This window comes from Lissotriton helveticus, chromosome 5_1 (genome assembly GCF_964261635.1).
Source record: "Lissotriton helveticus chromosome 5_1, aLisHel1.1, whole genome shotgun sequence".
Classification (NCBI taxonomy): domain Eukaryota; kingdom Metazoa; phylum Chordata; class Amphibia; order Caudata; family Salamandridae; genus Lissotriton; species Lissotriton helveticus.
In genome coordinates, this window is record NC_136065.1 from 1,664,509,922 (window position 1) to 1,664,524,537 (window position 14,616).

General features: G+C 48.4%; 1 protein-coding gene across 1 annotated transcript in view; it reads right to left on the minus strand.

Moving 5' to 3' along the window:
* The window catches only part of HAUS4 (HAUS augmin like complex subunit 4), a 288,206-nt gene that overhangs the window by 206,612 nt on the left and 66,978 nt on the right, over positions 1–14,616 (minus strand). The window contains exons 6-7 of the mRNA XM_078644887.1: positions 907–1,003; positions 645–790 (exon numbers count right to left, since the gene is read on the minus strand). Coding sequence (XP_078501013.1) covers positions 645–790; positions 907–1,003 — 243 coding nt within the window. The remainder of the gene's footprint in view (positions 1–644; positions 791–906; positions 1,004–14,616) is intronic.

Here is a 14,616-nt window from a genome sequence, read left to right on the forward strand (position 1 = left end):
CAAACTTTTGAACCATTTGAGCTAGAAACAAATTTTGTTGTTAAAATCTGCAAATTATGCGCCCTTTAATGGATTATGTGACAGGTGCAGCAAATATATAATTATGTGAAAATCACAGCGGCCGCACAATAAGAATGCCAGTAGCCCTGGTATACGGTTGCGACAACCCGAGTGGATTCAAGCCAGCAACTCTCCTCATCATTTTTATAAACCTTGCATCATGAATATACAAAGATAAAAGTTTTGGGCTTGTAAAGTATACACAATCACATTTCTCAATTTTTCTGAAGGAGATAGGGCTTAAGATCTGTATAGAAGACACAACAAGCCAAGAAATTCTTCACTACCTCTCATCATAGTTACACTACAAAAGCAACCCACTTACCTCTAAAAGGCAACAGGGAAAAAGATCTGAGTAACATATCCAGTATGACTCTCCTCATCCCCCTGAGTGACCTTTACATTGGAAATAACACAAAAGGGCTGGAAGAATAGGTTCACCAATGCCAATGGTACTGCTTCCAGTAAGAAGTAGGATGAAGAAATAAACTCCTAGAGATGACCTCTGATGTCCCCGTCTCACAAATCAGGTACTGATAAAATCCATTTTGATTATCCTGAACAAGGAGGCCCACCCCCCTTACCGGAGGAAAAGCCATCTTGTGCTTTTCAAGGGTTACTGCATTTGCTTTGCACTTCTCAGACTCGCTCTGCAGCTTTCTTTTCTCATCTTGCAGGTTCACCACCAACTGTAGGGATTTCATGGACTTCAGCAGATCACCGTTTTTATCTGATGGGGAGAGAGAGAAAGAGTTCAGACTGTAGCCAAGCCTGGGCTTCAGCATGAATGGTTGAGTAGGATTATTGCTATCCTTGCCTGCAGACTCCTTCATAACAAGCACTCACCTGTCTCTGGTTGGTGGAAGGTCAGCAGAGAGATGCACTTTTCCTCAAATCTAGCCTCCAGTTCCTTCTGAAGTTTCTCCCTCATTTGCTGTACATCCTGTGGGGAGATAAAAACCAAAGGGGACACACAGTATTGCATTAGATATGAGGCTGACTGAAGTTGAAGCATCACAGTACAATATTGGGGCCGACAACAAAATAAAAACCAACCGCATGGACGGTGGGGAAAAAAAGGGTGAGAGGTATTGCAGACACAATAAATGGATTAGCGAGGTGAAAAAAGAAATGAAGAGAGAGAGAAAGGGATAGAGGGCGGCTCAAAAGCAATGCGCAGAGAAACATACCGTCCTTGTAGGCAACTATCACAGCTAGACTTAACAAAATCCTCGCCTAGCTAGCTGAGAAATAAAAGCAGGAAGAAGATTCAAGGACCAAAAAAGAGATTTGATGCCCTTTACCATAGACCAGTAGCAAAACTTTAACCAGTTGCTTTTATTTTGTACCCGGGTGGACACAGCATCACAGTCAGGTTTTCATTCGATAACTCATTCATGGGTGTATTTGTAACAATGCAGCTAAACTGAGGAATCCTAGAAAATAATCCCTCATGCTGTAATAGAAAATGGTGAAAAATAATCCTAGTTCTCCATTATGAACAACTTCATTGAGTTAACACAATACTGCAGGAATGGGGGAATCTCAGAATATTTTTCTGGGTATCCAATTCAATTTCCTTTATTCGGTTTCCAAAATGCCATAGAAAACCATAAAAGTACACATAAAAACATATACAGGCAATAAATACATTCGATACATTGCGAATTCAACAAATATTTACAACGGGGCAGTTAAAATGCTAAAAATACTACAAATAAAAATATCAGGGAGTCAAAAATTAGCCAAGATTTGGACGATGTTTGACACAAAACTTCAGAAAACAGGCTATATTTTTAGCATATGCTTCAGTTCCAAAGATTGGCGCGCAAGAAATGCAGGGCGACAACAGCGTAGACCCATTATTCTAAGTATTGGTACTATCCATCGTTTTCTTGGGTCTATATAAAATCTACAGAATAGCACTACGTGAATCAGAGACTGTAAAGAAACATCGTCACACGGACACACAGAGAGGGTCTTGGACCAGTCGTTCGGTTGCGGGAAAGTTATCAGACGGTGAAAGATATTAAACCTGAAACGAGTCAGTAAGAATTTCTCGTAGGTGTTCAGATTAGAAGTTAAATATGGCTGCACTGTGAAGGTAGTCTGGATAGCTAAAATGTGCTGCACTGAGCTTTTTCCAATCTCACTAGAGAGTCATAACTGCTCTAAGTGTGAAATACGTCACTTTTTTAATTCTTTCTTAGATAGCTCAGAGATGGTTAAAGGATGGTGAAAATATCTTTCTAGGCCTAAATCATCAAGAAATGTTTTCACATAAACAAGCCAACTAATCTTTTGCATCTTTTCCAGCATAAGGCAATCGCGAATGAGGCATCAAGACAGTTCACCCTGTGCCGATGTCCAGATACGATGCAATAAAAAGATTGGTTGAATTTTGATGGTATCATATATATATACCAACCCTAGTTCTAGGTGGCAGCAATATGTCGAGGAGCTTTGAGGAACTGCAAGTAAATATTTCAAAAAGCTATTCTCGACCTTCTGTAGAGCGTCCACCTTAGCTTGGCCCCAGACTCCAGCGCCGTAACTGGCTACGTTAGTGCATTTGGCTTGATATATCATGATCATTTCTGGCGGAGATCTCATCCCTAACTTCTGTGCAAACGCTACAAGGGAAGTAGTAGCCCTAAGAAATAATAACTTTCTCGCTTTAATAGCCTGCTTCCATGAAGACTTATTATCTATTAAAATCCCTAGATAGGGGTAGGAGTTAGTACACTCCAACTTAATGTTATTGATAAAAAGGTCTTATTTTTTTGGACCTAGTTCCTGCGTGCATTACATATGTTTTTTTTATATTAACTATAAGATCCAAACTCGCCATAAAACTGCGGTATCTATCTAAGGCACGTTGGAGCTGCAGGGGGGTTCTTGACATAATCACGGCGTCGTCGGCATATAAAAGTGCCGGTATTGGGCGACGACCAATGGTGGGCAGGTCCTGGCTCCCTTCCAACATAGCTACTTCTAGCCCGTTGGTATGAAGAGTAAATAGGAAGGGAGCCAGGACACAGCCCTGCCTAACCCCCTTCTCCACCCCAAATGGAGCAGTAAGTTCTCCCCTCAGTCCGTACCTAACTCTTTCTGAAGCCCCCGAATAGAGCGCACGAAGAAAATTTACTAATGGTAAATCTACACCCATCCCCAGGAGGATCGAACACAGTTTAGTATGATTGATACAATCGAAGGCCGCGGTCAAATCAACATAGGCCATATGTAGATACCCCCCTTTGGCTCCGACGTATTTCCCCAATAGAAGTGAGAGATTTAGGGCTTGCTCCACAGTACCCAATCCCTCTCTAAACCCGTACTGTAGGTCAGAGACTATATTGCGATCATCGGCCCAATCCTGAAGACGATCTAAAAGGATACGGCCAGCGACCTTACCAAGGGAATCTAATAGAGAAATGGGTCGGTAGCACATTGGGCTGAGTCGGTCACCCTTTTTGAAAATAGGTACTAAAATTGAAGCTGACCACGATTCAAGTATGCCTTCGGCGTTGGCAGCTTCAAGTACTTTTGTAAGGATGGGGGACCATAACTCCAAATTATATTTAAAAAGATCGACCGGGACCCCATCAGGGCCCGGTGCTTTCCCACCCTTACTGGCCAATAAAGCATTGACCACTTCCTAGTAAGTAAAAATAAGTGGAATCGGATAGACTGAATGATTTGGTGATGGTTCTCTCCCATCCTTCTCAGATTGCTCAGAATTTTCATGCAAAGCTGATCTGAATATTTGAGTAAAATGATTAACCCATGTTATATCGTCCACAGCTACGTCTATCTTGGGGGACTCTTTCATATCTAAAAGGAAATGGGATTTAACGACTCTCCAAAAATTAGAACTATCGTTCACGGAACAATTCTTAACGAGTTGATCCCATAAACCATTTTTTAATTCAATTTTGCGGGTTTTTAGGGCCATATTATAGGCCTTTCTAAGTTTGATAATTTCGTCTTTGTCCCAATGCGATTTATGGAGTGCAATTTTTAGACTAGAGTAAGCTTTTGTACACTCTTTGTTAAACCACCCTTTAATAGAGTTCCCTGTTTTTTTGTGTTTTTGACGTAAGATATCTTGTACAATTCTAGTGATACTTGTATAGCTGGACAATATTTATTCATAAGAGTTGTCAGGGTTAAGACATTTTTCGAGAAAGGGCAGTGCTTGCTTAACTACTTTGGCTGTCGTTTGAACCGGGTCGATTTTTGCCCATATTATGGAGAAACCATTTAATCTATCTAGATTCAAGGATTGTTGCTCCAAGAGACTAATTGCGTTCGGCTTCCCCAAGAAGGTTAGTAAAGATATTGAAAGGGTATTGGGGAAATGGTCGCTAATAGCGTTGTTAATAGTGGTAAACTTACGGATAGTATGCTCAATATTATGGGAGACAAAAATGATGTCAATTATACTAGAAAGCCCCCTACCACTGAATGTAGGAGAAAAGGGGACTAAAGGAACCACCAGTTCATTAGCGAAACCCAGTTCCAAGGCAAACAAAATTTCGTTCATGCGATTACCAATGTGGGTATGGGAAAAATGTGTTCTATTATTTTCGCACTCGTCCTGAATTCCACAGTTTTTACTGTTACTATTTTTACAAAGTGATAGGTTAAAATCTCCACCCCAAATCAGTCTGAACGATTTGTTCATATGCTTATCTCGCAGGTCTTGTAAAAAAGAAAACATATTGTTTAAAACAGTAGTAAGGCAGTGCAAGTCAATCCCGCAACGATAAAAATCGGAGTGCCCCAGGCAATATTATGCTGTTGCGAACATTGCGGCCTACACGACAGACTGACGCCGGGGACTCAATTTTGGCAGCCTTCCCTGACGGTGTTGAGTGCAGTGCCGGCCGGTGACGGAGGCGGCCATCGGAAACCTCCTAAAGACGCAGCAACTATACCGGTGTATGCCGCCTTGTCGCCGATGTATCCTTGGAGCAGCTGGGAGTGGTGACACGGAGCAGAAGATCCCACCCGCCCCCCGAGCTACGCGGGGGAGCCTGATTGCGTGCTCGCTCCCGTGGGTGTTAATGCCGCAGGAAGACCTCGGATGCCGGCGGACTTGAGCATTGTGGCGGTGCAGGAGTAACAGCTGACGTGCTGCGGGCACTTTTAGGTTCGGGACGCGACGTTTCCCCCCCCCCGGCCGCAGGTTCGGACTGGGGTTCTACAGAGATCAGTGGCAGAGTATCAGGGGACGGTGATATGGAGACCCCGGGAGCGAGAAGCGGGCATTGGGGGGTCCCTCACGGGCGGCGGTGAATTCAGGAGAAGAGCGCCTACTTGATCAGAGGGGGATAATCGAGTACCGACAGCCGTGTGGCAGCAGAGGAGACGAAAACAGGCAAGTCGAGGGTGCGCTGCCGGCTGGCCAAGTCTGGAGGCCCACTGACGGGGCAAAGGTGCACAGTGGCAGAGGAGATAGAATAATAAGCAGTGAAGGAGGCGGTCCCCCTGATTTACTACTTGAGACTGGGATTGGGGCACAGAGCGTGTGGAGGTACTAAAGGGCTCCCTCAGAAGCCTTACATGCTGGACATAGCGTTTCTATGGCCTGGGCCAGGGCGAGACTCTTGACACCGCAGATTCGCACTATGGGAGGATGATACTGGTCAACGCTCAGGCCAAAAGCCAACTGGAGTAGCGTAATACAGACATTGGCACTGCAGCCCGGAGATCAACAGACTGGCGCCTCCACTTTGGCCCAACTGCCGGATAATTGGGGACTATGGGGTGATATTCGGCACCAGCTTGACTGGACAGATGTCGGTGCATCGACACCGTTGAAGGTAAACGTGCAGCTGGATCCCCAGCGACGGTGCAACACTACGGAAAATCAGTACATTGATCTGCGGCCACGTGCAGGATCTCCTCGGTGCGGTGGGCTAGTGGACCCGGGGTCACTTCTGAAATTTCCTCACAACGAGGTTGGGGAACCCAGGAGCACACACTAGGAGTGGCAGAGAAACCTGTGCGACTCACCAACGTAAGCTGGACAACTTTGCTTACACCAAAGACTTCCCTCCATTGCCGGAACGCAAAGACCATGCGGCTAGGTCCAAAGAATATGAGGGTGGTCCCAAAGTAACGCTAGAAGATATCATGGAGGCACTTCATAACGTACAAACAACGGTGGGTTCCATCTCAACGGATGTAACATTCCCCAGAGCAGACTTTCAAAAAATGTCGGCCAGAGTGACTGAGGTGGAACACATGACGACCAGCCTCTCCAAGGACTCTGCACTCCTGATTAAGAAAGTGGCGCGGCTGGAGGCGGAAAACAAGCGTATATCAGAGAAGCTGGACGATCAGGAAGGGCGCTACAGACGGAACAATGTTCGGATCACGGGAATTCCGGAGTCAGAAGGGGGTCCCGCCATGGACCTGTATATTGAAGAGCTCATAAAAACGCGCCTACAGTCAAAGGGACTTTCAACTTTCTTTTCAGTGGAGAGGGCGCACAGAGTCCCAGGAGGCAGACCGAAACCTGGGGCCCCACCACGGCCAGTGTTGGCCCGTATTTTTAATTTTCGAGATAGGGACGTCATCCTACACAGACGGCCAGAGTAGTGCCTCCTGTCCGCGTACAAAACTCCACTATTTCCTTCTTCCCTGACTACACGGCAGCAGTGTCGGCGCGCCATAGAACTATCCTAGAGGTCAAGAAGGAATTGAGAGCCCGAGAATTGCCATACTCTTCCCGGCACGCCTTCGGGTCGTTGCAGAAGGAAAAACCTGGTTTTTCGACCCACCTACGGAGGCTACGGACTGGCTAGAAGGCTGGCGCACGACGGGGAAACCGGGAAGAGCGCCAAAGGAAAGAAGACGTCACATGCGAACTGAAGATCCAGAGATTACTGTACAGGATGAGACGGAAAGCGAGCAGCAACAGAGGGAGGCTGGAGAGTGAGATCTGAAGCTACGCAGGAAGGGGGACCACTGCGAACACTGGCAACGGCCACGCTATATGCTAATAGCAACAAAGCCACCTTGACTTTCTGATTGCAAGAGAATCGTTGTAAATTCAGGACTCCGGCACGTGGGGATTGACAGGTCTTCCTCGGACTTCCCACCCCCGGTGCATGCAAGTAATGTTACCGTTTTGGGGTTCTAAGCACTCTGCTAAGTTGGGGAGGCGGGCAGTTTGGGGTCCGCTAGGCAGGGAGGCAGGGAGGGGGGATGAGGGCCAGGGAATTTTTTGTTATGTATGGTTTTGGTATTACAATTGTTTCATGGTTCGAATCAGGGCTGTTTCTGTAACACTCACAAGCTTGCAGGCACACTTCAATGGCATTTCAAAGCACACCACATGTATCGGTAACTTGCTAGATGACGACGATGGCGGACCGACTCACGGCTGACTATGGGGGACTCGACGTTGCGCTACCATTCCTCTCACTACTCACCTGGAATGTGCGTGGACTGGGTGATAAAATCAAACGTGTACTAGTCTTGCAGAGTATAAGGAGGGTGAACCCGGCGGTGATGCTACTGCAGGAAACACATCTTACAGGCACATCCACAAAAGCACTGGACAGAGGGGGTTATAAGATGGTAGTACATTCTAAATTTACATCCAACTCCAGGGGAGTAGGTATATTAGTGAAGAAACAATTCCCGCTGATAAAGGGGTTAGGTTGACGGCTCAGGGCGATTTGCTGCCATACACGCGCAATGGGAGGGAAGACCCCTTTATAATTTCAGTTTATATCCCGCCAGCACTACATGCAGTGGCCTTTCCAGATCTGAGCGTGTTTTTACTTAAACTCCCAGAGGGGGAACTACTCCTGGGTGGAGACTTTAATGCGATTGTCCATGATTCTGTAGATAGGTTCCCGCACAAGGCGGGTACTACTGGCCCGTCTCGCCTTGCCAGTTTTTTGGATGCAATGGGATTGGTCGATATCTGGAGGAAGTGCCACCCTGTAGAACGTCAATACACGTATCAGTCTAATGTGCATAACACACTCACAAGGATAGATTATTTCATAGGTTCTATGGGCAGCCTCCAACAGATTGACACAATAGACATTAGACCGAGAGGTATCACAGACCACTCTGCTATATTGCTCAGATATGCCTGTCATCGGCAGAAGCGGCGTAGAATATACCAGATACGCCCCGGCTATCTTCAAATCTGGAAGATCGGGTGAAAACTCTGCAGGACTACAAAACAATACTTTCAAGATAATGGGGGCTCTGTTGCTTCGCCAGTCACCCCCTGGGAAGCGTTTAAGACGGTTCTTAGGGGGCAGGCCATAGCTTCCATCACTGCTCACAAACATGACGGGCAGCTGGAATTGCAGACATTGGAGACAGAGTTGGCGACTGCGGATTTGACACATACTATACACCCAACCCCTGCAACCACGCACCAGTTACACATCGCACAACAACGACATAAAGCCCACCTGACAGAACTCGCTAAACAGCAATTGTCCCACACGCGCCACAAAATATATGATGTTGGCGACAAAGCAGGAAAATTATTGGCATGGTTAGACAAAAAGGAAAGAAAGGACAGATGGATAGCGCAGATTACCACGAGGGAGGGACAGTCCCTGACTGACCCGCATGATATAGTGAGTGAACTGGCACACCACTTCCAGACGGTATACACGTCAAACTCCTCAATAGATGTTGAGGAGGCGCTGACCTACATTAAAGACCTGACCATGCCCACGCTGACACCCGAAGAGGCACAGGGGTTAGAGAATGATCTCTCAGAGGAGGAGGTGAAGATGGACATTAGGGCACTTCAATCAGGCAAGGCGGTGGGCCCCAACGGCATCCCTGTTGAACTTTATAAAAAGATGTCGGACTCCATAGCGCCACATCTGCTGCAGATGTACACAGAGTCTGCAGGTGGGAGAACTCCCACCAGACCAATGCACAGCCACCATAGTAGCAAACCTTAAGCCGGGGAAGCCGGAAGATGAGGCCTATTTCTCTCATAAATGCAGAGGCCAAAATACTGGCAAAGATACTAGAGATCAGGCTTACACCACACCTAACAAAACTCGTGCACCCGGACCAATCGGGCTTCATGCCTGGCAGAAGTACAGCGCTTAACCTACGACGGTTGCACGGGGTACTCGCGCATTCTGCATATTTACAGGAACCAGCAGTGGTATTGTCTTTAGATGCGCATATAGCGTTCGACATGATACATTGGCCATTTCTCTTTGCTGTACTCCGTCACTTTGGTTTTGGCCAGAAGTTTTGCGTTTGGGTTCAGTTGCTTTATACCAAAGCACTAGCGCACGTCACAGCAAATGGCCACATCTCTGAGGACTTCCCCCTGGCGAGAGGTACTCGTCAAGGTTGTCCTCTGTCGCCACTACTGTTCGCGCTGGTGCTGGAGCCCTTGGCAGTATGGATAAGGTGGGACCCAATGATAAGAGGACTTAGACGGACCGATACTTGGGAGGACCGTATTTCCCTCTATGCCGACGATATTTTGTTATATTTGTCTCAACCCAGACGTTCTATAATTAGTCTATTGGACATATGCACAGCTTATGGTCGGGCGTCTGGCTATACCCTAAACTGGTCCAAGTCTCTTCTCTACGTGCTGCACGGCCCACCGCAGGACTTCCTGATAATTGCCCACTTAAAGTAGTAGACAGCACGTTCAAATATCTAGGAATCCACATTACAGCAGACCCAGGGAAATTTTACAATAAAAATTTACAACCTCCCCTGGACCATCTCAAAAGGGACATACAGCACTGGGGAGCATTGACATTCACCCGATTAGGGAGGGCAGCTCTTTTTAAAATGATGGCCCTACCGCGATTCCTATATATTCTGGAAATAAGCCATATTTTGTGACACCCTCCTACTTTAAGGCCATTGCTGCCCAGGTTTCCAATTTACTATGGGGCAACAAGCCGGCACGTATTGCACAGGCCAAGCTGGTGCGTGGTTGGTATGACGGTGGGATAGCGCTTCCGGATGTTCACCTTTACTATTGGGCCGCACAATTGAAGGTGGTTAATCAATGGGTACACCTCCCACAGTCAGAACCGGTGCTACGGGCAGATAGGGCACAGCTGGGTGTGAGAGAAATGCTGACTCCCCTATATGATAAAAAATTTGCACATACTAAATTTGGCCCACTGCGATATACTCTGGAATTGTGGCATGCGGCTCAGACGAGATCAGGATGGCAGGGAGTGATAACCCGACTTACTCCATTGTGGGACACGAAATGGTTAGGAAACTGTTGGACTTGGCCCTTCTGGCAGGTTCACCCCATGAACTTTTTGCTTTTAATTGTAACATGGTATTAGTGATTCTTGGTTTCTGCGCACTTTCACTGTGTCCCAGTGGAAAGTGCGTGCGCACTGAGTGCATGTGGTGAGATAGACCTGCCCTCCCATAGGAATGCATGGGGAATGTATGTGTCCCTGGTAGTTCCTGATGCGTGGGGTGTGCAGGCTTGAGTCTGGTATGTGCGGACTCGTGTGATTGAATGCTGCGCAATGATGCGTGCAGCATGTTTTTGTCTAATATGAAAGTGCCACTTCTAGAAGTGTGCCTGTCTGTGCAGTGAATGTGCTGGCATGTGATTGGCTGGAGCTGGCTGGGGTGCCAGGCTCCATGAGTCATGATGGGTCTGCCCGGTGGTGAGTGTTGAGATTAGCGTGTGTGATGTGAGGGAGTGGTGCACCTGGGTCCTGAATAGGGCTGGGCTTTCCCCACACAATGCTGGCTCCGCCCCCTGTGGTGCGCCTATTTATTTATTTATTTATTTATTTACAAGTTTATATGGCGCTGTGAATCGACTCCCGAAGGAGTATCTCCGCGCCTTAGGCCACAACCCGAGAACAGACACTCGTCATCATTTTAATGAAATAGGCAAGAGATCAAATTAGAGATTGAAGAGGAATGTTTTGAGTTTTTTCCTAAAAGGGAAATGTTCCCTACATACTCTAATTTCCATCGGGAGTGAGTTCCACAGCTTTGGACCAGCTACCGATAGGGCCCTTCCCCCCTTTCTTGCCTTCATGGCCCTGGGGACACATAACAGTTCCTGATCTCCTGATCTCAGGAATCTGGATGGCACATAAGGGATAAATTTCTCAGTGAGGTAGCCAGGACCCATTCCGATCAGGCATTTGTGGATGACGCAGCAGATCTTAAACATCACCCTCTGCCTAACTGGAAGCCAGTGCAGTTTGGCCAACAATGGTTTCGAGGGAGTACGGGGCGGGACATTCAGAACTAGACGTGCAGCCGTGTTTTGCACAACCTGCAATCTAGAAAAAAATGCCCTCGTTGGCAGCCAGCATTAATCCATTGCAGTAGTCCAGCCTGCTTAAAACTAGCGACTGGACCAACGTTCTCCTGGTGGTATCTGGTAGCAGGGGGAATACTCTCCTGAGAAGCCCGATGACATAGATGCATGAGCCCACCACTTGATTAGTTTGTTGTGTGAGGGTAAGCTCATGGTCCAGTTTAACTCCCAGGTCTTTTACCACGGTTTTGGGCACAGGGACCGGGCCAAGATCTTGAGGCCACCAGTACGGGGTCCACAATCGTTTGGCCTCTCCGAAAAGCATAACCTCCGTTTTGGAGACGTTGCACTGCAAAAAGTTAGCTGCCATCCAACGTGCCACCTCCTTCATCCCTCGGGCGAAGGAGTCCCGCACCTCAGGAGTCATCGTTTTAAAAGGGAAGAGGAGTTATCGTTTTAAAAGGGAAGGGAAGAGGCGCTAATGGCAAGATAATGCGCTCCCAAGCGCTAGGGCAAAGAACAAGCGCTTCCAGGTGCTTAGAGAAGGAATCAAGCGCCCCAGGCGCTAGAGGAACAAAAAGTCCAGCAACAAGAGTCCTTCAGGGGTCCAGGACATCAGCAGTCCAGGGGCTGGGCAGGATGCCCCTGGTAGATTCGAGTTGGAAACAAGAATATTTTGTAAGGAGACACAGCCCCTTTTTTTACAGTGAATTCCTTTGTATAAAGGTGCAGGGTGGGGGAAAAACCAGTCGCAGCTGGTTTTGGAGCACTCTTGATGTGCTCAGCCTAATGTCCCTAGCCCTGCCAGTGAATAGAGAGAGGGGCTGAGCACATCAAGAGTGCTCCAAAACCAGCTGCGACTGGTTTTTCCCCCACCCTGCACCTTTATACAAAGGAATTCACTGTAAAAAAAGGGGCTGTGTCTCCTTACAAAATATTCTTGTTTCCAACTCGAATCTACCAGGGGCATCCTGCCCAGCCCCTGGACTGCTGATGTCCTGGACCCCTGAAGGACTCTTGTTGCTGGACTTTTTGTTCCTCTAGCGCCTGGGGCGCTTGATTCCTTCTCTAAGCACCTGGAAGCGCTTGTTCTTTGCCCTAGCGCTTGGGAGCGCATTATCTTGCCATTAGCGCTGGGAGCGCTTCAACTTTTGAGCCCCTAGCGCCTGGAAGCGCTTCATTGAGCGAGCCCCTAGCGCTTTATTTTCACATGTGCGGACTTGAGTCCCCTGGCAGGTGCCCACCCCGCCAGGGACCTTGCCGCTGGTTTGTGGTTCCTATTGTGAGGGAGCCGACCCCTCGTGATATCCCCGAAATCACCGCCGCGGCCCCGAGCTCTCCCTGACCCCAGAGAAGGCAGCCGCCGGCATCCCCACCCGGCCGCACTGGGATTGGCCCAGCGGCGGGAGCCTACTCCGCTCTCCTGCCCTGCCTAAAGATGACCGTCGCCGTTCCCACCCCCCCCCGGGGCTCCCAAGAGCGAGGGAGAGCCCCGGAGAGCGAGAGGAGGCCGCGACACCCGAGAGTCCCGAGGAGCGGGAGATATCCAGACAGCCGCTGCGAGACCCGGTGAGTTCCTTGAAGGAGGGGGGGCACATTGCCGGTGCCCGCCCCTCCCCTCCAGTGCGAGTGCCTTTGTGCTAAGAGGCTCGTGGGGCCTCACTTGACGCAGAGTCCCACGAGAGGGACTCCGCCAACCACCTAACTTGATTTACGAGCCTGAGAGGCTCCCCAGTGCCCCAGTTGTTCTCGAGTCCCCCGGGAGGGACTCCAACGTTCGGGCCATTTGTTCTGAGAGCCCCGAGAGGCTCAAGGCGCCACAATTGTTTTGAGAGCCCACGAGAGGCTCTTGGCTCCTTTTGTGTTTGTGTATGTCGAGTCCCCAGAGGAGGGACTCCAACGAAGGCCCCACATTGTTCTCGAGCCCTGAGAGGCTCCAACGTTGGCAGCATGGCTTGAGAGCCCACGAGGCTCCCGGGGGAATAGTTCTTTTGGCCACCGAGCCTGCGAGGCTCACAGGTGGTTCTTTGCCCCTTAATGGTTTCTAGAGCCCCAGAAGAGAGCCAGGAGGCACGTTGGTGCCCTGCTCAGTTCTTACAGCTGCCCAGCACTTAGTGGGCAGCTGCTACGTTTAGGCCCCCCTGACATTGTGACACCGGGCGTCCTAGCCCCAACAAGGCCTGTTGGCCTAGGGGCAGTCACAGGTGGTGACTAAGGTGATTTCTGCGCTATTGTGTTTTCCTGCACCTCTGAATGTGTTTTTATGCATCATGTGCCTTGTTCTTACACCTCTGAATGTGTTGGTTATACATCATGTGTTCTCCTGTGCTGCACCTCTGAATGTGTTTTGATGCGTCATGTGCCTTATTCTTACACCGCTGAATGTATGTTTATGCATCATGTGTTTTCCTTCCCTACACCTCTGAATGTTGTGATGCATCATGTGTAATGTGTTCTTGCTTATACCCCTACAGGTATTGTGATACTTAGGTGGTTGTTTTTCTCCTAGTACAGGTGTTACTACTGAGGTCCTGGTTCCCTCCGCAATATTCTCCTAAGGTGGTTGGGTTGCGTAGGTGGTACTTACCTGGTACCAGTAGTTACGGGTTGTGTGCTAAAGGGATTATATTCTATGTTCTAAGTGCTATTTCTAACAGTATTTCTAGTTCTAAAAGTGCCGATTCCTGACAGTGGTCCAGGTGGCCCGGTCTTGTACATATCCCCTGTAAATTCTGCCCGTGCCTGTTGGCACATTGTAAAGTGTGTGTTTTTATCCAATGTGTTTTGGTGTAATACAAAGGCTATTTTTATACATAACCTTGTGTGGAGTTTCCTTTGTGGTGGGCATTGGGTGTTGTTGCTGGGGGTGGATGCGCAAACACTTAACTCACATTGCCTCCGAGTTTAGCCTTACTGCTCGTGCTACGTTACCAAGGGGCTGAGCAGGGGTTATCTTGGCGTGTAACTCCCTTGCCCTGACGTGGAAGTGGTGGTCTCTGACTGACTTTGGCAGAAGCCCTGGCCAGCCAGGGATCCCATTTCATACAGGAACCTCAGACACAGTAAAGGTTTTGACCATTGGGATGACATTGGGATATCAACGGTCGGAGATATGTGGCAGAAAGGGGAGGTGGTTTCCTTTGAAAGCTTACAAAGGCAGTATGAACTGGCCCCTTCGGAATTGTTTAGATACACGCAGATACGACAAGCTCTAGTGCGGGCATTGACGGCTGGCTCTGAAATCCCGGAGGCTTCCCCCATGGAAGATAGGTTAC